Source organism: Molossus molossus, unplaced genomic scaffold (assembly GCF_014108415.1).
Source record: "Molossus molossus isolate mMolMol1 unplaced genomic scaffold, mMolMol1.p scaffold_m16_p_18, whole genome shotgun sequence".
NCBI lineage: Eukaryota > Metazoa > Chordata > Mammalia > Chiroptera > Molossidae > Molossus > Molossus molossus.
In genome coordinates this window covers 66,397,703-66,415,918 of record NW_023425353.1, presented here as the reverse complement: position 1 = coordinate 66,415,918, position 18,216 = coordinate 66,397,703, and the positions used below count along the sequence as shown (strand labels likewise).

At 58.2% G+C, this 18,216-nt stretch overlaps 1 protein-coding gene across 3 annotated transcripts in view; it reads left to right on the top strand.

Annotated features, from left to right (window-relative positions):
* ITPR1 (inositol 1,4,5-trisphosphate receptor type 1) overlaps nt 1–18,216 on the top strand; it is a 257,806-nt gene that overhangs the window by 16,404 nt on the left and 223,186 nt on the right. For all 3 annotated transcript variants that reach the window (XM_036266062.1, XM_036266061.1, XM_036266060.1), the window contains exons 3-4: nt 3,911–4,017; nt 6,811–6,881. In XM_036266062.1, the coding sequence (XP_036121955.1) occupies nt 3,926–4,017; nt 6,811–6,881 (163 nt within the window). In that variant the 5' untranslated portion in view covers nt 3,911–3,925. The remainder of the gene's footprint in view (nt 1–3,910; nt 4,018–6,810; nt 6,882–18,216) is intronic.

The following is an 18,216-nucleotide window of genomic DNA, read 5'->3' as shown; positions in this document are numbered from 1 at the left end:
GGGGCAGGCACGGCTGGGTCCTTGGATTTCGACACCAGTGCTTGGCAGCTTGGCAGGGCCTAATTTAAGGGTAGTGTTAATGTCCCCGCTCACCACTGAAAGTCAGGTTCTTTAGCACCCCAGGGCCAGATCCCGAGTGTGCGTGTAAACCTGGCTGTCAGCGGTGTCAGGGCCATCGGCTGTGTGGTGTCGCCAGACTTCTGGCTGGCCGTCTTGTCCGTCTGCCTGGGAGGACCAGTGCGACTTAGGTGACTTCTTGGTTAATGAAAAGTGTTCTAATTTAGTCTCCTTTCAGGAGCTGCTAACTTTTAAATTCTGAATTGTGTGTAGGCGAAAGTTGAGATCTTTTTTTTTTTTTTAGAAAAATGAATATAATGCAATTAGTTAAGCGTGTGCGGGAGAAATAGATGGTAAAAATTACAAGTGAGGTTTCTGCCCCAGTCAAAGCTTTTAGCAAAAAAAAAAAAAAATAATCCCAAACTTGAGCTGCTTAAAATGAAGGGAACATACTTCTGTTTCACGCTGTGCTTTCGCCTTCTGAACACCACAGTGGAGGAGGCCCTGAATATTGAATTATCATCCCTTTGAAGAGGTCCCCCCGCAGGGGCCTGGTTTGATGTTAGAAGAGGGGGTGGAGTTGGCCCTGGCTGTCAGGTCTTGGGGATTTGGGGGCTGAGATGCAATAGGCGTCTGCGGCCTGATAGTCTTACAGAGGATTTAATCATTTCAGGGACCTCGTTTATTGGGGTGTGTTCCCCACGGTGCTGACAGAGTCAGAAGTGTGTATCGTGTAGATAATCACAAGTTATGGGCAGGAGGGAGACAGACTCGGAAAGCAGACAAATAAAATTCCACTTTCATGTGAAAAGACAAAGATGAGCCCGGTGGTGTGCTGAGCGCCCTCACAACCCCGAGAGCGAGGAAGGGTTGCCCCTTTGTACCTCCCACGTTTTAGATGGACGGGGGAGCTGAAGGAAGTTCAGAGAAGTTGGCACACAGCTGGTGATTGAGGAAGTGGGGATCGGAACCCAGGTGTTTGTGTCTGTTTCTGGCCTTCCCTGCGGCACAGAGGGTTGTCGGGGTGGGCTACTTCTTCTTCCGAGGGACAGAAGTTAGACATTTGTTTCTGGATCCCACATTTCTCGTAGAAATCTGATGAAAAGGGCTGACAGGCAGGCCTGTGTTCTCTGTCCTTCCCCGGAGGCCTTCTGCCTGGTCCTGTGTGAGGGGAGTGTTGAGGCCCCTGGGGGAGGATCTATGTCCCTTCACCCCCCCTCCCCAATATTGTTATTTTATTTTATTTTTTTTAATCCTCACCCGAGGACATTTTTCCATTTTTTGTACAGATAGAGTGGGAGGGAGAGAGAGGAAGAGAGAGAGAGAGAAACATCGATGTGAAGGAACACATCGAGTGGCTGCCACCCGCACAACCGACCAGGGCCGGGGACAAACTGCAACCGAGGTACGTGCCCTTAGTGGGAACCGAACCCGGGTCTCTCCAGACCGCAGGCGGACGCTCCAACCGCTGAGCCAAACCGGCCAGGGCTTGTTATTTTTTAATGGGACCCCTTGAAGATTGCCTGGTTGGGGATCAATAACTTGGTGGGTGGACGGTCTGCTTTGCAGGGGGAGCTGAAGCCCGGGTAAAGGTTACTCACGCCCCTGTCTACTTAAGAAACACGTTGGTCAGGAAGAAGGTACATATTTCTTTCTGACTCATTAGCGTCTTTGGTGACCACAGCAGAACAGTGACGAAATAGAGGTGGATAAAGGGGAGATCAGGGGCCACGTTGCCATCCAGGCTCCCGGAGCATCAGCGATGGACGGCTCTGCTGAAGGCCCGTGGGCGGGGTTATGGCCTGGGCCTTCTGCTCGCTAATTACAGACAGCTCGGTCAGCTTAGCCTCTGCACCCCAGTTTCCCGACCGTGCAGGGGAGTAATGGCCGTGCCCGCCACTCGTGAGGGTCGTGAAGCCTCAGCCCAGCGGTGCGCCTCTCCCCGCGGCTCTTTTCAGAAACGGGAGCGATGCAGGACCGAGCGGGGGAAGTGTCCAGACCGCTGCTGCCGTGACCTGTGCAGGCGACACTGAGCGCCTGCACCCGTCCTTCCAGAACCCCGAGCTGTTTGCACGTCTTTCCGTGTGGGGCCTGGCGTCCTTCCGTCAGGTCACCCGGTGGTGAGGAGAGTCGGGAACAGGCTCCCTCTGCTGTGTCCTGGCCTGGACTCCACCGGGCAGAGGCTCAATGGAAGGGCAAGGCCACAAGGAGGGAGGTGGCCGCCCGGGCATGGCCTGGCCCCACACACACCTCCTCTCCTGTCCCAGCAGCTCTCCAGGGTCCTTCTGGGAGGCCGGAGTTTGCAGATGTGAATTTGTTCTGCCTGAAAATTCCCACAGAACTGTTTCCCAATAATCAGTTCCAGAAGCACACTGGCTTCCTGGCCCTTTCTGATAAGACTTTTAAATACACGCACACAGGGAAGTAAGAAGGCTCCATAATGTCTTTATTCCGTGCAGCTCTGTGGGTGCTGTTGGAAACATTGGTTTGCCTCGGGTATAAAATGTCCAGTCAGGAAGAGGCCTGCTGACGGACTTGGACCCGGAGCCTGGGTCTAGGCAGACGGTCCCTGTGCACATTGTGTGTCTCCCCACGGTCTTGAGAGGCTGGCTCTTTGGTCTGAGAGTCTGTGACTCCTTGTGTCTCTGCACACACGAGTTCACGTGCAGTCAAATGCTGTCTGTCTCTCTTGCAACGTCTGGGTGGTGTTGGGGATAAAAGAGTTGTTCCTTGCCGCCTCTCACACGCGTGACCTGGGGTAACGGGTGGTGCTCAGGACGGGCCCTCCTTCCCGAGCCGCCTTCTGGTCCTGGCTGCTCACCTCTTCCAGGAGGAGGCCTCAGCACGCAGGAGAGCACCCCCGTGCAGCCCAGCTCCGGTGGCTTTGCGGGTGAACGGTCGCTGGCAGGGGCCCTGGAGGGCAGACCTGGGACGCCAGGCTTCAGGGGTCTGGGTGTGCAGGAAAGGTCGCCGTTGGGGGTCACCTGCAGTCCACACCGGCACGTCCCACAGAGGTGACCTTGTGTGTTCAGTGTCAGCCTCGCGTTGTAACTGCTCCCCCTCCTCAATGTTTATGACCCTGGTCAAGGCGGTTTCCATGGATCAGGCCAGTGCTTTGGTTGGGGGGGGGAATGACTTCTGGGCTGTGCAGAGACTTCCTGGAACTTATGGGCCGTTTCAGGACTGCCCCTAACTGGTTGTGTGCACTCTTGGCCCGGCTCCTGGCCGACCTGATCCTTATTCCTCCCGCTGACGGGGGAGGGTTTGGGGGGGGGGCGGAGGCCCGCCCCTCTGCAGGTGTTTCTTGTGAAGCGTGAGAAGGAAGGACATTGGGATCAGTTGAGAGAAGGGCTTCGGGTTTGGGAATTCTCGAGGTTTCACTGGATCGGGTTCCCTTTGTGGCTGCGGCACCTCGGCCCAGGCACCGCCCGGCCCAAGTGTTACACCAGGTGTTTCCTCTGACTGGCATCCCCGAGGCCGGTGGAATCGTGAGTGTTTCGGGAGGCACCCGTGCCAGCTCCCGGTCGCCGCAGGGTTGCTGGCCGACTTCCCCTCGGCCTTCACACGGGCTGTTTAATACCAGGGTCCGCGGGCGGGTCGGGGCCGGGCGTGGTCGTGTCACGAACAAGCCTTCTTGTGCGTGGACGTCCTGAGACTCAGTGATCGAGGGGAAACCTGGTTGCCTGTGTCCTCGCGTGGCTCACTTAGTTGCCCACCTGCCACGCTCCCCTCGCCATTTGGCCTTTAAGGAGGCGCTTTGGAAAGTGGAGCTGAGCTAAGCCAGCTCTCAGGGACGCCCCCCCGCCCCGAACATTTTCCCTCCTAATAACGGCGCGTGTTCGACTTTGTCTAGGATTTCGGGAAGGACATGTCTGACAAGCTGTCGAGTTTCCTGCACATCGGAGACATCTGCTCTCTGTACGCGGAGGGATCCACAAATGGCTTCATCAGCACCCTGGGGTAAGTGCACCTGGTCTCCTGTGTGGGGAATTTAAGTCGGGACACCAGCGTAGACACCACGATTCTGCTAAGATAGGGATGCTGCCCTTTTTTTTTTAATCCTCACCCGAGGGCACTTTTGCATTTATTCTCAGATAGAGCAGGAGGGAGAGAGGGAGGAAGAGAGAGAGAGAAACATCGATGTGAGAGAGACACATCGACTGGCTGCCACCCACACGACCCCAACCGGGGCCATAGACAAACTGCAGTTGAGGTACGTGCCCTTCGCAGGAACCGAACCCGGGACTCTCTGGTCCGCAGGCCGACGCTCTGACTGCTGAGCCAAACCGGCCAGGGCAGGATGCTGACCTTTTTAGTTGGCTTTTCCAGGGCGGTCGGAATCATGACTACCAAATCCACGCCAGTTCAGAGGTCGTCATCTCCCTGGCTTCCTGGGGGGCGGCGTGCTGGGTGGATGGGGTGAAGTGTGAGATTCATGTTCACAGACCCCAGGAGTGGGGTGGCCCTGTGAGAGTCGGCAAGAGCTCGTCCCAGCCACGTAGGGGGAAGGAAGGCCGACAGCTTCTCCAGAACCCTCTCTTTTCGCCCGGGACCTTCGGCTCAGCTGTGACCGAGGCGTGCGTGTTCTCTCTGCAGCGAGGGCCCGGGCTCCAGGAGCAAGTGGCTCCACCTACGGAATCACAGCTCCGGGGGACCCCCGGTATCAACATTCCACTTTCAGAAGCCATCGATAAACTGTCGTCCGAGGCTTTTGGCCAAGAGGCCTGTGTCGCTTGGGCCTGCACCTCTTTTCTTGGCCGATTCCTTCCTCCTCCCATCCCTTCCCCTCGCTTTCACAGTAACAGCGGCAGTGCTGATGCTGAGGCCCGTGGGTGTCCACAGCACGTGCCCTGCGCCAGCCTTCGCCCGAACGGCTGTGACGTGAGCACTGGCTGTGTGTGCAGGGGAGCCCCGAGTGTCAGGGGGTGCCGTCACCTGGCCCGGTGGCACAGCCTCGCACTCAGGGCTCAGGACCACGCTCCTGTCGGTGCCCTCGGCAGGGCTGCCTTCCCTGCCTGGCTGTCCTGACCACCCTCCTCACCGCCCACGCTCCGAGTGCCCTCAAACCCCTCTTTCCTCGGTGGCCCCCCCGCACCCAGGCTCACTTCCGGCCGGTTGCAGAGCGCCCTGGAGCCCTGGTCTTGGGGCCTACGTTCCCCCGGCCTCTTCCTCCAGAGCATCTGTTCTTAGAGCTCCCAGGAGGCGCCGGTCCCTTCCTTCACGAGCACTTGCTCTGCTGTGAGGTGGCTGCTGTCGGCTCTGACGTGTCCTTCAGATGAGTCTTCTCTTCCCTGAATAAACATGGATTCGGAAGATTAGGGTTGACCTTTTTTTTTTTCTTTTTAATACTTTTACCCTTCGTGGAGCATCAGTTATAGAGGACAGTGTCCTGACAGGCGTGGGGGCATCTGCTGTGTCACATTCTGCTCCTGATTTTGCACGAAGCCTCGGGCCAGGGACTGCACTGTCCGACGTGTGGACGCAGGGACAGCTGTGCTTGGAGCTGAAGGCCAGCCGCTGCTGGGCTTCTCTGGACACTTGGGTTCCACCAATCGCTGCTGAGCCCCGGGCCCGGGCAGGAAGCCAGCCTGACCCTGGGCATGTTCTGGGCCACGGAGCAGGTGCTCTGTGCCCGCGGGGCCTCCGTCCGAGCCTGGAGCACCTCTTGTGCTTGGGCCAGTGAGGCTGGGAGGATGGAGGAGGAGGGCGGAGGGGCTTGGGGGCCGTGAGGAAGGCAAGGCTCCGAGTCTCGGCAGGAAGGCAGGCAGGGCGGAGGAGGCGGAGGGAGCAGCCAGCAGAGTCCAGGCTGGGGATTAATGCCCCTCGCCTTGGGGTCAGGGGTGGCCTGCTGGTGGAAGTGACCGTCTGCTGAGAGCCAGCTCGGCGGTCCCTGCGAAGGCCAGCCAGTCCTGCCACGCCAGTGGTGGGGACCTGGACAAGTCCTGGACACTTGTCACGGCTGCGCTTTCCTCACCTGCTCAAGACCGATTCTTGAGTTGGCTCTTCCAAAAGAACTGTGTGCGTTAGCTCGGGCAGTCAGGACATTACATACTGCATCGTGACTTCATTCAGGGCTGAGATTTACTTCTGATCTTTCCCACTTTTCCCCCAAGAGTCTGAAGCGCCAGAACCCCTTCTTATTTCCATGCGTTGCGGTTCCCCCCTCCTGCCGCGCCCCGTCTTCCTCCTCTGGCCCTTCCCACAGTTCAGCAGTCAAGGGCGGCTCCCCAGCGCCTCCAACAGCCTCAGGCACAGTTAGTTCCTGAGGGCATCCTGTTCTTCCTTCTCTGACAGCCTTAGGTTATGTTCTCCTCATCAATTTGCTTTTGTGGCTTCTGCACTAACCTTGAGCTCCCCAGGGGCAGGGGCCGGGCTGTCCCCCTCCTCCATCCCAGGGCCTAGCACAAGCCTAGCACAAAGGGCCCTCGCGTGCCCCTGGCTGAGTGCAGCACCCATGCTGGGCCTCCCGGCTCGGGCGTGACTGCACGCTGGGCTCGAGTCAGTCCTGGACGTGGTTAGGAGAAAGGAGCCACAGAAAACAGTGGCACGGGTGGCCTTCCAGAGGCAGAAGCTGGGCGCCTGGGTCAGGCTGGTGTGCCTGCGGAGGTGACCCCCCGTGCAGCGTTCCCCGCGGGACACGGTGGTCTGGGTTTGGCCCGGGAACAGCGCTGCCCCTTGGAGTTCTGCATAGTGCTCAGGGTTTAGTTCCTGAGGCTTGGCCTGAGGTAGCATTTACCTTTGTCTTCTCTGCAGGCTGGTCGATGACCGCTGTGTTGTGCAGCCGGAAACCGGGGACCTGAACAATCCACCCAAGAAATTCAGGGGTAAGGTGTGGCCTTCCTGGAGTGGGCAGCTTGCCTCTCCTGCGAATTTGTGAAGTGCGTTGCTGTGTGTGTGTATGTGTGTGTGTGTGTGTGTGTGGAGGGGGGTTGTTTTTCGTTTTAAAAGCAATGGCAGGTTTATTTACTTACATACATGTTTTTAAAGTCTTGATTTCCATCCAGAGCTTCATGACCTTGAAAACGCATGAGTAAGTTCAGGGCAGTGTGGGACGGCTTCTTGAGGGTCTTAGCCGTGCTGGCTCCGTGGAAAGCCTCCCACTCACGCAGCTCTGCCTGCAGCCGCACAGTAGCACACGGATGCGGTCACAGGGAGCGTGTTCTTCTGGCGGCCCGGTCGCCCCGCTGGGGGCTCCGGTGCCCTGGGGCACCTCCGCCTGGCCGCGGCGCCCCTGGAAGACGGCAGCCCGGCCTTCTGCCGGCGCTGGCGTTCCTTCTGGCCCCTGGCGTTCGGTATCTTCCTCGGAAGGCGGCTTAGTTATTCCAAGAGGTGTTTGAAGTAGAGTCGGTATGTTAGGGCGATAGAACACGTCTCTCTTCGGGATGGCCAATGAGGCCGCGCGCTGCGGAGCTCGGGCCCCGCTGCAGACCGGTCGGTGCCTCGGGGGGGGGGGGCACCTGTGAGCTGGAATTCTCGGGGCTCCCGAGTGGCTCATCGGCGCCAGGGTGGGGTATGCGACTGGGTCAGGTGTTTGGCTGGCGGCCTCAGTCCCAGACGGCTCAGACCCTGCCATCTGCAAGTTACATCTTTTGAGCTAAACGTTCTTATTGTTTAGGTGACTTAGAAACCGATGTGTGTTTGGGTAAAAGCTAAAGAAACTCAGATGAAATAGAAAGCAGATGTTCGAGCGGAGAGAGGCCACCGGGAAGAGGTGGGTGCCAGGCCTCGTCGGGTGGGCACGGGGCCAGCGGGACGTTTCACCTGGGGGTGCTGTTAGAAAAGATGAGTTGTCGACCAGCCTGTGTGGCAGGACCCTTGAGGCAGAGGGGGCCTGTCCGCCTTTTCCACCGTCGTCTTCCAGAGCACTGCCCTGCGCGGAGCAGACATGAAAGCCGTTAGCCAACAACCTCGGGCCAGTCAGTCGCAGAACTCGTCCCCTGCTCTAAGAAACGGAGCGTGCCTCAGTTTATCTTTTCATGGCCTTGGTGCCCGGCCTGTGCTAAGGGCGGTGGCTGCATTTCGAGCTCACGGAGCCTCTGTCCATCCCCCCTTGAGAGGACAGGGACCCTCCAAGGGCTAAGCAGCTGGTCTGGGTCACAGAGCAGGTGGTGGTGAGAGAAGTCACCTGGGGACTTTCAGAACTGCCCGTGTCAGGGGGTGTGGCAGAATTGGACCTGGAGATTTCTAACGGCCCCTAGGGGACTGCCCTGCAGCCAGGGCGCAGACCACAGTGGCCAGCGCTGGGGCCCGAAATTCCGGCTTTATGGCTTCGGGGGCGGGTCCAGGCGTGGGTTTTGCAGCTGAGACGCAGGGGTGGCAGGAGAGCTAGGAGCTTGTCGCTTGGGTCCTTCGACACCTGCCTTGGAGTGGGGGGGGCCTGGAAAAGACATCAGTGTGCTGTGCAGTTAGGGTGTTAAGATAAATAGGGTCATCGCTGGGGGAGGGCGGGCTGTGTTTCCCTGGCACTGGGCACAAGCGCAGGACATGCGAATCTGGTGGCTGAGCGGAGGGACCGTTTTGAGGTAGAAGCAGCAGCGTGATGGAGACCGTTCGGAAAGAAGCAGACTTTGTGTGGCCTGGCCTGGACCTGCAGGTGGCCAGGTGAGGGTGACTTGATTTGTTGACCGCCTTTCTCCATGAAGTAACAAGAAAGGCTTCTTCGGTTGCGAGGTGCTTAGCACAGGCGGGGAAATCGGCTTCAGCATCAGCTTTTCTTCAGGCTTTGTGGCTGTCGGTCCGCGGCCCCCGCACGCCACTGAGCGCTCAGCCCCCCTCCTGCCCAGGCCGGTGAGATCCCTGCCCCCTTGGGACCTGGGCAGTGAGGATTCGAACATTCTCCCAAGCATCCCGTCCGTTCTGGTGCAGTGTACTTGAAACTTGTTTTTCTCCCTAAAATGAAGAAAAAGACCTCTCTCTTGGAATAGAAGAGTATTTCGACGGTGACATTGTCTTGATGTTTGGGAACGGTGCTGGGGCAGCTGGAGGCCACTCCTGGCCGTGCGCGGCTCCCGCGGGGTGACCAGCCCGGCGCAGGGGTGAATGGCGGCGGCGCCGTCTGAGCCGTCAGAGACCTGCCGTGGCCATGTGGGTTCGCTGTCACTTCTGTTGTCTCCGTGCCAAGTTATTTCCTAAACTGTATTGAAAACCATCACAACCTGTTCTCGAGTAAATGGGAACCAAAGGCCTATTTACGCGGTTCTCTCTGTGGCTCTGACCTGGGGTCTGTGATTTCGTGAGCTCCTCCTAAACCTGCCAACCACGTGGTGTGTATCAGAGACCCCAGGGCCAGGCTTTTTGGGGTTCCGATCCAGGTCCACTAATTCTTGGCTGTGTGACACGTGACTTGTTGCTTAACCTCCGTGAACCTCGGTTTTCTCATCTGTAAAATGGGAGGCGGCAATGGTTCTACTTCGTACAGTTGCTGTGAAGATTAAATGTGCTTGGGGCTGCGTACCGAGGGAGCGGGCCTTTGGGTCAGGGCTCGGTGTGTCTTGTTCTTCTTGTCCTGTCCAGTGCCCTGCTCAGAGCCTGCTGCTCACAAGGGCAGGGGCTCTGTGTGGCTCCTTTGACAGCGTGAGAATAACTACATGTTGTTTCTCTTTTTGACTTTAAACGGGTGGGAGTGTGCACATGGCCCCATGGGCCTCGCTCGGAGGCCTCCTGCTCTCCTTGTACCAGCTGATGACTCGAAGATGACACGTTTTCTGGAAACGGGGAATAACCCTTCCCCGTGACGGTAACAGGTTCGAGGAGAATGTGGATAGGGGGCCAGAGCACTTGGTACCCAAGGCTTGCTCAGTGCCTGGGGCTGTTGGTTTTCATAACAGATGCAGTTGCTTGTTTCTGATGGTTAAAATGACATTTCCAAGAGCATTGCTTTTTTTTTTTTTTTTTTTTGGCAATTCCCTTGGCTGTACCTCCTGCCCCTAACTTCGTCTGCAGGAGACAGGACTGGCGTGTTTCACACCCGCGAGCCCCCGGCGGCATCCCGTGAATTTTGGACAGTGTTTCTGTCCCCGGGGTGAGGAGAAGAGCTGCGATGTAGAATAATCCAGTTACGTTAGTCCTCTTGTTCGTGGGGTGCCCCTCGGGAGCACCCGTGTCTGTGGAAGGTGAGGCGAATCCCTTCCCTGACTTGGGTTGGCTTTGCCCAGGTCGTGAGAGACGAGGGAAGGCAGACATCTGGCTGACACCGGATATAGAAACGTTGTGGTCAGTGAATTCCTTTCTCTGTGTGATCTCCTCGTCCATCCCACCGCCCCTCCCTGCAGTGGCATCTTCCACAGGGGAGGACTACCAGCCAGCGTCCGTTCTGACCCCAGAGTCCCTGCTGCTGTCCTCGGAGGCCCGAGGGCGGTTGGAGCAGCTGTAAGGACCGGGGCTGGCAGGAAGGGAGGGGCTCTCGTGGGCTCGTGCTGTGTGCGTGGCCTCCCCTCCCAGGGTGCGCCTTCTCCACCTGGTCCTGGAGGCCGACCTTGGCCCCACATTCCTGACCTTGTCCAGGTGCTGCCGTGTCGCCCAGGTCCGAGAGGTGGTTAACGCTGCAGGAACTTCTTAGTTTCAGGAGGACAGCTGTTGGAGGGGGACTCCGCGTCGAAGATAGAAGTCTGGGCAGGGACCGTGAGGACGAGGAAGTGCTGGGGTGTCATTCGGGGGTTTGCACGACCTGGGGAGGGGCCAGCGATCAGGCTGGGGGTGTTGTAGGTTCGCACCCTCGTGGTCCCTGTGCCTGTCTCCCAGTCAGCTGGGTTCAGCCCCCGCTAAGCTCAGTCGTCGAGGGAGTGAGCGTTCCGCGGCAGAAGCATCCAGGTCTTGCTCGGCCTCCGCTGCCGGCCTTGGAGCTGGGGGCCCGGGTCCCCCTTGCTTTCCGGGCTCGTAGGGTTTCACAGAGAAACAGACCCACCTTGTAAATGACAGGAACCAACACGAATAGTTGACTTTGTGAAGCACTTCCCGGGAATTCTCTCTCTCGTCCGTGTCACCCGTCTGGGAGGTGCAGGCACCGTGTTGCCATCATGCGGACACACGTCAGGTCTTGGAATGGTTGGCGTTCGCCCCCCCGTTTCTCGAGCACCTCCTGTGCGCCAGCCACGCACCTGGGGGAGACACAGAGGCCCCAGGGAGCAGGGCGGCACTCGGCGAAGTCCTCGGGGAACTTGTCCAGGCTGGTTGGTTGTCCGCACAGCGGCTGTTCCTGCACAGGCGGAAGAGACCTGGTGACGCACCTTCTGCCCAGTGTAACAGTTGTCCCCGCTGCCCCGAGGTTTTCTGGGGCCGAGTCGGGGGCACTTCAGGTGCAGTCTCTCCTTGAGCTTCGACCCACCGCCCCAGCCCAGGGGCGTCTGTTCCATGCTCAGTGGCATCTTTTTTTTTTTTTTTTTTTTTAATCCTCACTCGAGGACATTTTTCCATATTTTGTTCAGATAGAGTGGGAGGGAGAGAGAGGAAGAGAGAGAGAGAGAAACATCGACGTGAAGGGACACATGGAGTGGCTGCCACCCGCACGACCCAACCAAGGGCAACTGAGGTACGTGCCCTTAGCGGGAACCGAACCTGGGTCTCTCTGGACCACAGGCCGACACTCTAACCGCTGAGCCAAACCGGCCAGGGCCTCAGTGGCATCTTGACGGACAAGCTTGAGCACCTGGCCCCGAGTTGCGTGACTTGTGACTGTCACCGACCGGAACCCTTTCCGGAGGCCCGGGCCCTGCCCCCAGACCCTTTTCCACACAGAGTGCAGGGGTGCCGTCAAGCCGGGGGGGGCCCTGTCACCCCAGCCTACACGAGAATGGGCGCCTTGTCACTTCTGCCCGCGTCTCCCAGCCTGAGCTGGGTGCATCTAAAGGAGGAAGAAGCCAGTGGGCAGACGGAAGCCCCGGACCCTTCGGACTCTGTGTTTGGGACAAGCTGTGGGGCGTAGAGTGTGTCCCCCACAACAGGATGTGAGTGCCGTGTGTGGTGGGGACGAGGGTCTGGTCTGGGCAGCTCTCAGAGCAGACTGTGGGCCGAGACCCCTGGTCACTCAGGATGCGCCCTGCTTCCAACAACTACAGCCTGGAGCTGTGGGAGGCCTTGCGAGAGAGAAACAGTCCACATCCCAGGCAAGCTTTGTGCAGTGTCCTCCAACCTCCTGGGGCTTTGGTGGGGACCTTAAATAAGAACGGCACTTGTTTTGTGGTTGTTAATCCTCACCCAAGGATATTATTTCCATTGGTTTTTAGAGAGTGGAAGGGGGAGGGAAGGGGAGAGAGCGAGAGAAACATCGATGTGGGAGAGAGACATTGATTGGTTGCCTCTCGCATGTGCCCCAAGTGGTGCTGGGGATCAAACTGCAACCCAGGTACATGCCCTTGACCAGGAATCGGACCTGAGACCCTTTGGTGCATCGGCCCTAACCGTGGAGCCACGCTGGCCAGGGCGAGAATGGAGCTTTTTGTGACCGAGTGATGAGCAGTGTCTGGGTGCAGTGGCCACCGCTCTGGTCTCGTCTCGCCTGCGCCAGGCTGAGCAGGGAACCGGTGAAGAGCACGTCCGACCCGAGAGCTGGCGTCCACCCCTCGGCAGCTGCCGGCTGCTCGGATGCCGCGGGGGCAGGGGGCCATTTTTCTGGGCCAGGACTCAGTTTCCCTGGCTGGTAAATGGCGTTCAGGTGGAATGACTTTCAAGACCAGCTTGAGACTTTGCGATCAGTGCTGGAAGCGGCCCGGTGGACCCTCCACAAGAAGCCTGGGCGTTTGGGAGCCTCGGGCTCCGGAAGCCATCGTGAGTCTTGTTTCTTTTTTTAAAAAAATTTTTTTTCTTTATTGATTTTCTAGAGAGGAAGGGAGAGGGAGAGAGAGATCGAAACATCGATGAGAGAGAACATCGATTGGCCTCCTCCTGGGGATTGGGCCCACAACCTGGACACGTGCCCTGACCAGGAATCGAACCGGCGACCTCTGGGTACATGGGTCGACGCTCAACCACTGAGCCACCAGCCAGGGAAGCTTATTCTTTGGGATCACAGGTCTTTGCCGAGATAAGACAAATGGCCTTGCTCTGGGGCCAAGGGGACACAGGCAGGCTGTCAGGTGGCAGAGGGCCTGTGGACTAGGGTGGCCCCACGTGGCTCCCAGGCTGACCTTTCGAATCCCCCTCTTCCACTACACATTGTCTCCATTGTTGCTAAGCAACATTCTTTTTTTTCCTCTCTCTTTAGGCAAAGCATGCAAGGAATGAACTCATATCTCATTTAGTTTTAAATACCCACATGCAAAGGGGGGGTGTTGCCTAACTTAACATTTCGTTTGTTCTTTTGATTTGAAGCCCTGGCAGCCTCTCGCAGTGAGGGGACAGGGCCTCATTTCCGCTTGTCTGGAGAAATAAGGCGGAAAAAACCAGTCTGCTCAGGTGCTGTCGGGCTGGGCCCCAGGCGGCTGGAGGTGGCGTGCGGCTCGGCGGCTTCGTGGGAAACACTCCCGCAACTCGCCCTGTGTTCACAAAATCAATTCAAATTTAATAAAAAGATTATTAGGTTTTTTAATAATCCTCATTTCAGATTTGCGAGCTGATCTCCATCTCCCACCAGCAGACTTTGTGTGCCGGGACCAGCTCTGTAATTTACGTCGTTGCCGCTGGTGCCCTGGCAGCAGGAGCCGCGCAGTGTGTCCCTCCGCCGCGGGCTGCCTGGGGCTGCCGTCCACCGCCCCCGGCCCTCGCGGGCCTCTGCCCGCTGCGCAGGAGAACGCACGCCTCAGGTGCTGGGCACCCTGGGCACCGCCGCGGGGCTGCCTGGGGCTGCCGTCCACCGCCCCCGGCCCTCGCGGGCCTCTGCCCGCTGCGCAGGAGAACGCACGCCGCAGGTGCTGGGCACACCACCCTGGGCACCGCCGCGGGCTGCCTGGGGCTGCCGTCCACCGCCCCCGGCCCTCGCGGGCCTCTGCCCGCTGCGCAGGAGAACGCACGCCGCAGGTGCTGGGCACCCTGGGCACCGCCGCGGGCGCTCCTTTGATGTGCGGAGCAGTTCCTGTGTGCATACCTGCGCCACCCACGGGGTGGAGACCCCAGACCCGGCTTTATATTCTTTCACCCGTAACAGCTTATCTGCTGGTAGAGAACAAATTTCAGCTCTCTGTGCGTAATGTTTTCAGGGCAACAATGTATTTACGTGGTCATCTGACTGACTCTCAGTCTTGGCCTGGGGACTTCCTCCGCGGAGGGCAAGATTGATGGGGACCTGGAGCAGGGGTCTGGGCCTTTGTCATCCTGTGACAGGGCTCTCCTGAACACTGAGCGCCACGGCTGCCCTGAACCTGTCCCCAGGGATCCGATGAAGACGTGGTGGATCGCTTGAGCGTGTGACAACTCTTCCCTTCCCTCCTGCACAGATGAGGGAAGTAGACCGATGTTGCGGTCTCCTGGCGTCCACAGCAACTCTGCATTAAAATTGGGGCTGGGAGACGCCCCCATTTCCCCCCACACTGTCTTTTAAGCCGCTGCGTTTGGGCCATAGATTTTAAAAAATCATTTTTGTCTTGTCACCCTATGTAATGAATCATAATCTGTTTTCTGTAAAGGCAAATAATAGCGATGACCTTGTATGGTGGTTACATACAGTAATTTATCTGTTTAACTTGTATTGTTTCCTTTACATACATTCATTGTTCAGCCCCCACCCATAACCACCCCACAAGGCCGCTGCACCCTCCTTGCCCAGGCCGGGTTGGCGCAGCAGTTAGAGCATCAGCCCGAGGACCAAAGGGTCTCGGGTTCGATTCCCGCTCAAGGGCACATACTGGGTGCAGGTTTGCTCCCCGGCCCTAGACAGGGTCGTGTGGGAGACAACCAGGCGATGTGTCTCCCTCACATCGATGTCTCTCTCCCTCCCTCCCTTCCACTTTAATAATCAATGGAAACATATCCTTGGGTGAGGATTAACAAAAAATAACCATAATAAAAAGATAATAAAAGCTTCCCCTTCTTTTACAGATGGGGAGACTGACGCACAGATGTTGAGTGTTGGGTCTGAGGGTACGTGGACACGGCAGGGCCAGGACTCAAACCTGGACAGTCTGACATCAGAAACTGTCCTTTTCTGACCTACTCTAGCCTGCCTGTGGAAGGGACTGGACTTCGAGTCTTCCTTTACCAAGTTACTGGATTTCTTTCTTTCTTTCTTCTTATTATTTTTTAATCCTCACCCGAGGACACTTTTGCATTCGTCTTCAGATAGAGCGGGAGGGAGAGAGGGAGGAAGACAGAGAGAGAAACATCGATGCAAAAGAGCCACATCAAATGGCTGCCACCCACACGACCCCAGTGGGGCTGGGGACAAACTGCAACCGAGGTACGTGCCCTTAGCGAGAACCAAACCTGGGTCTCTCCGGACTGTGGGCCGACGCTCTAACCATTGAGCCAAACTGGCCAGGGCCATTTACTGAATTTCTTAATTAGTTTCTTCCTCTACTACCCCCGTAGGTCATTCTGAGATATGTAGGCGTGGGAGCAAATGTCTGCAGTATGCCGGACACCTGCCCGCCCTCCCAGCCTCGCCCAGCTCAGCCCGGCTGGCGGCTGCCTTCTGTTCTCGTCTCTGCTCCGTCTGGAGCATCTGGCGGGCCCAGATCTCAGCCTGCACCTGGCCGGCTGCCGGCTCAGGTACAAGCTGGTAGGAAGGGGCTCGTGTTTTCTTCTTCAGCGTTTTTCACTGTTCTCGTTCTAGCCGTGGTCTTTCACCGAGGACAACGTAGGTCAACGGATGGCCCCTTTCTGTTGTTGTTGTTGGTAATCCTCACCTGAGGATGTTTTTTCCATTGATTTTTAGAGACCGTAGAAGGGGGGGAGGAGAGAGAAACATGGAGGTGAGAGAGACACATCAATCGATTGCCTCCGACACGCACCCCGATGGGGGCCAGGACTTGAACCTGCAACCCAGGTCCATGCCCTTGACCAGGAATCAAACGCACAACCCTTCAGTGCTCTAACTGCTGAGCAAACTGGCCAGGGCTGATGGCTGATGCTTCTGCACAGATGCCTTATGCTGTCCTATGATCTCTCTCCAGACTCCCTGTGTCTAGTATTTCTGGAAAGATTTCTTATTGCTGACCTGTCCTCCCTGCGGGCTGGCCTCCCCCTCCGAGGGGTCTTCTCCTTGACGCCCAGCATTTGCTCTCTCTTCTCTCTATGCCTATAGATTTGATGTTCCTCGGCTTCCTTCAGTACATGGTCCTGAAAAACAAATGATGATTTGTTTTCATTGGCCTTCTGGTCGGGTCATGGCCTGCTCCTGACCACTGGACGACCTCTGCTCTGGGTGGGGTTATTACCCTGTAGTACATCCGGGCACCCGGAGCCTGGCCTGGGATTTGAACCACATCTGCAGGCTGCACGGTCCGTCCTTACGCGCCCAGTGAGTGGACAGATTCCGCTCAGGAAGCGCTGGGGCACCTCGACCCCACCTGTCGGAGGCTTGCCGCCAGCGAGAAGGAAGCTGAAGGAGGGATAGGTAGGAGGACAGGTCTGAAAACGATTTGTTCACGCCGAAGGGTGAGTCCTTGAGAGAACCGTGCACGTCTTAGATGCATTCGAGCAGCACAGTTTCTCTCCTAAATGGCTGCAGCGGGCCCCCCGCCGCCATCTGCGGTTCCCTTTTGCCTCCCCCTGGGCCCCCTTCCAGCCCCCCACTCACTGTGGCTCCAGGAGCGCAAATCCGAAGAGGTCACGCGGCTGCGTGGAGCCCTCCAGGTTCCCCCGCTGTGCTGGGGATAAAGGACCCCCTTTCAGGGTTCGCAGGGCCCTGCCCGAGTCTCCCTGCTCACCCGCCAGCCACGCTGCAGTCCCCGCCGGTTCCGGGCTCCCGCAGGATGGGCGTGTCGTCCTCGCTCTGCGCCTGGGCCCTGCCTGTCCCTTTTCTTCTCTGCCATGGTCTCTGCTCATCGTCTTCCTGGGACTTTTCTGAGGCCCTCGCGTCTGGCAGGCCTCAGACACCCCGTGCACACCTGCCGTGCTGACCCTGGTCCGCAGGTGCAGACGGGAGGCAGACACATGGCTTTGGCTCAGCTCGGCCTCTGCAGCCCCGTCACCTGGGACACATCATCTAACCTCCCAGGGCCTCGGTTTCCTTGTCTCAAAAATGGGCTCCTGAGACGGGCCTCACAGTGGTTTTGTGGTGTCCAAGGAGCCAGTCCGGGTTAAGCACTTAAAGGGGACCTGGCCCCTGTCATAAAACCGTTTGCTGATTTTGCAGATTTATGACCCTGCTCTCTGTCCTACCCCCGGCGAGGTCAGAAGTGCACGTCTCCCCTGAGGCTGTGACGGGCCTGGCCCGTGGCAGGCACAGACGTCTGCGGGATGAGTGAAAGGAGACTTGGGGCTTTGCTCCTGACCGTGCACGTGAGAGGAACCACCGTGGACCCCGTGAAAACGCGTGTTCCGACTCAGCGGTCGGGGGGGCCTGCCTTTCCGACAAGCTGCCATGCTGAGGCCGGGCACAGCGCAGTGACGCGTGTCACCCCTGTTTGCAGGCCGTCTGCGGACAAGGATGTCGAGCCCAGAAGAACAGAGTGAGGGCCAGGCGGGGAGGGTGAGCAGGAGCCTGGGTGGCAGGAACTTGCTGTGTCTGGGAGCAACGGGGGCTTGCTGGGTGACCTGCTTCAGGTGACCGAGTTCCCCCAGGGAAAGGGCCGACCACTCGCGGGGTGTCGGGGCGGGAAGCTGACCCGTCTCCCTCCATGTGTCTGTGTCTGCTCACCAAGGGACCCGCCGTTCTCGCGTTCTGCTTCCTGTGGGAGTTCTGGGCTGGCGTGGGGCGCCGGGCGGGCACGCAGCCCGGGAGGCAGCAGACACCCAGGGGCCAGCGCGTGCAGTCTTGTGGGTACAGCGTGTGCAGAGGGTTACCGAGCATTCGGAAAGGTGCGCAGAGATGAAAAGCAGAAGCCTTTCTGAGAATCCGAAAGGGGGGAAGCAAAAACGAGGGTCCCACTGAGTCTGTTTTGATGGTTGGTGAGGTGTTGGGGAGGCCGGGGAGTGCAGTGGTTGGCAGCGCTGGCCCAGGGCTCCGACAGGTTCCGTCGGTGCCCCGCCTCTTACCAGCTGTGTGACCGTTACCTAACCTCGCTAAACCTCAGTTTCTCCTCTTGGTGACTGGTCAGTGACGGAACGAGCTGGTGATTGTCTTCCGAG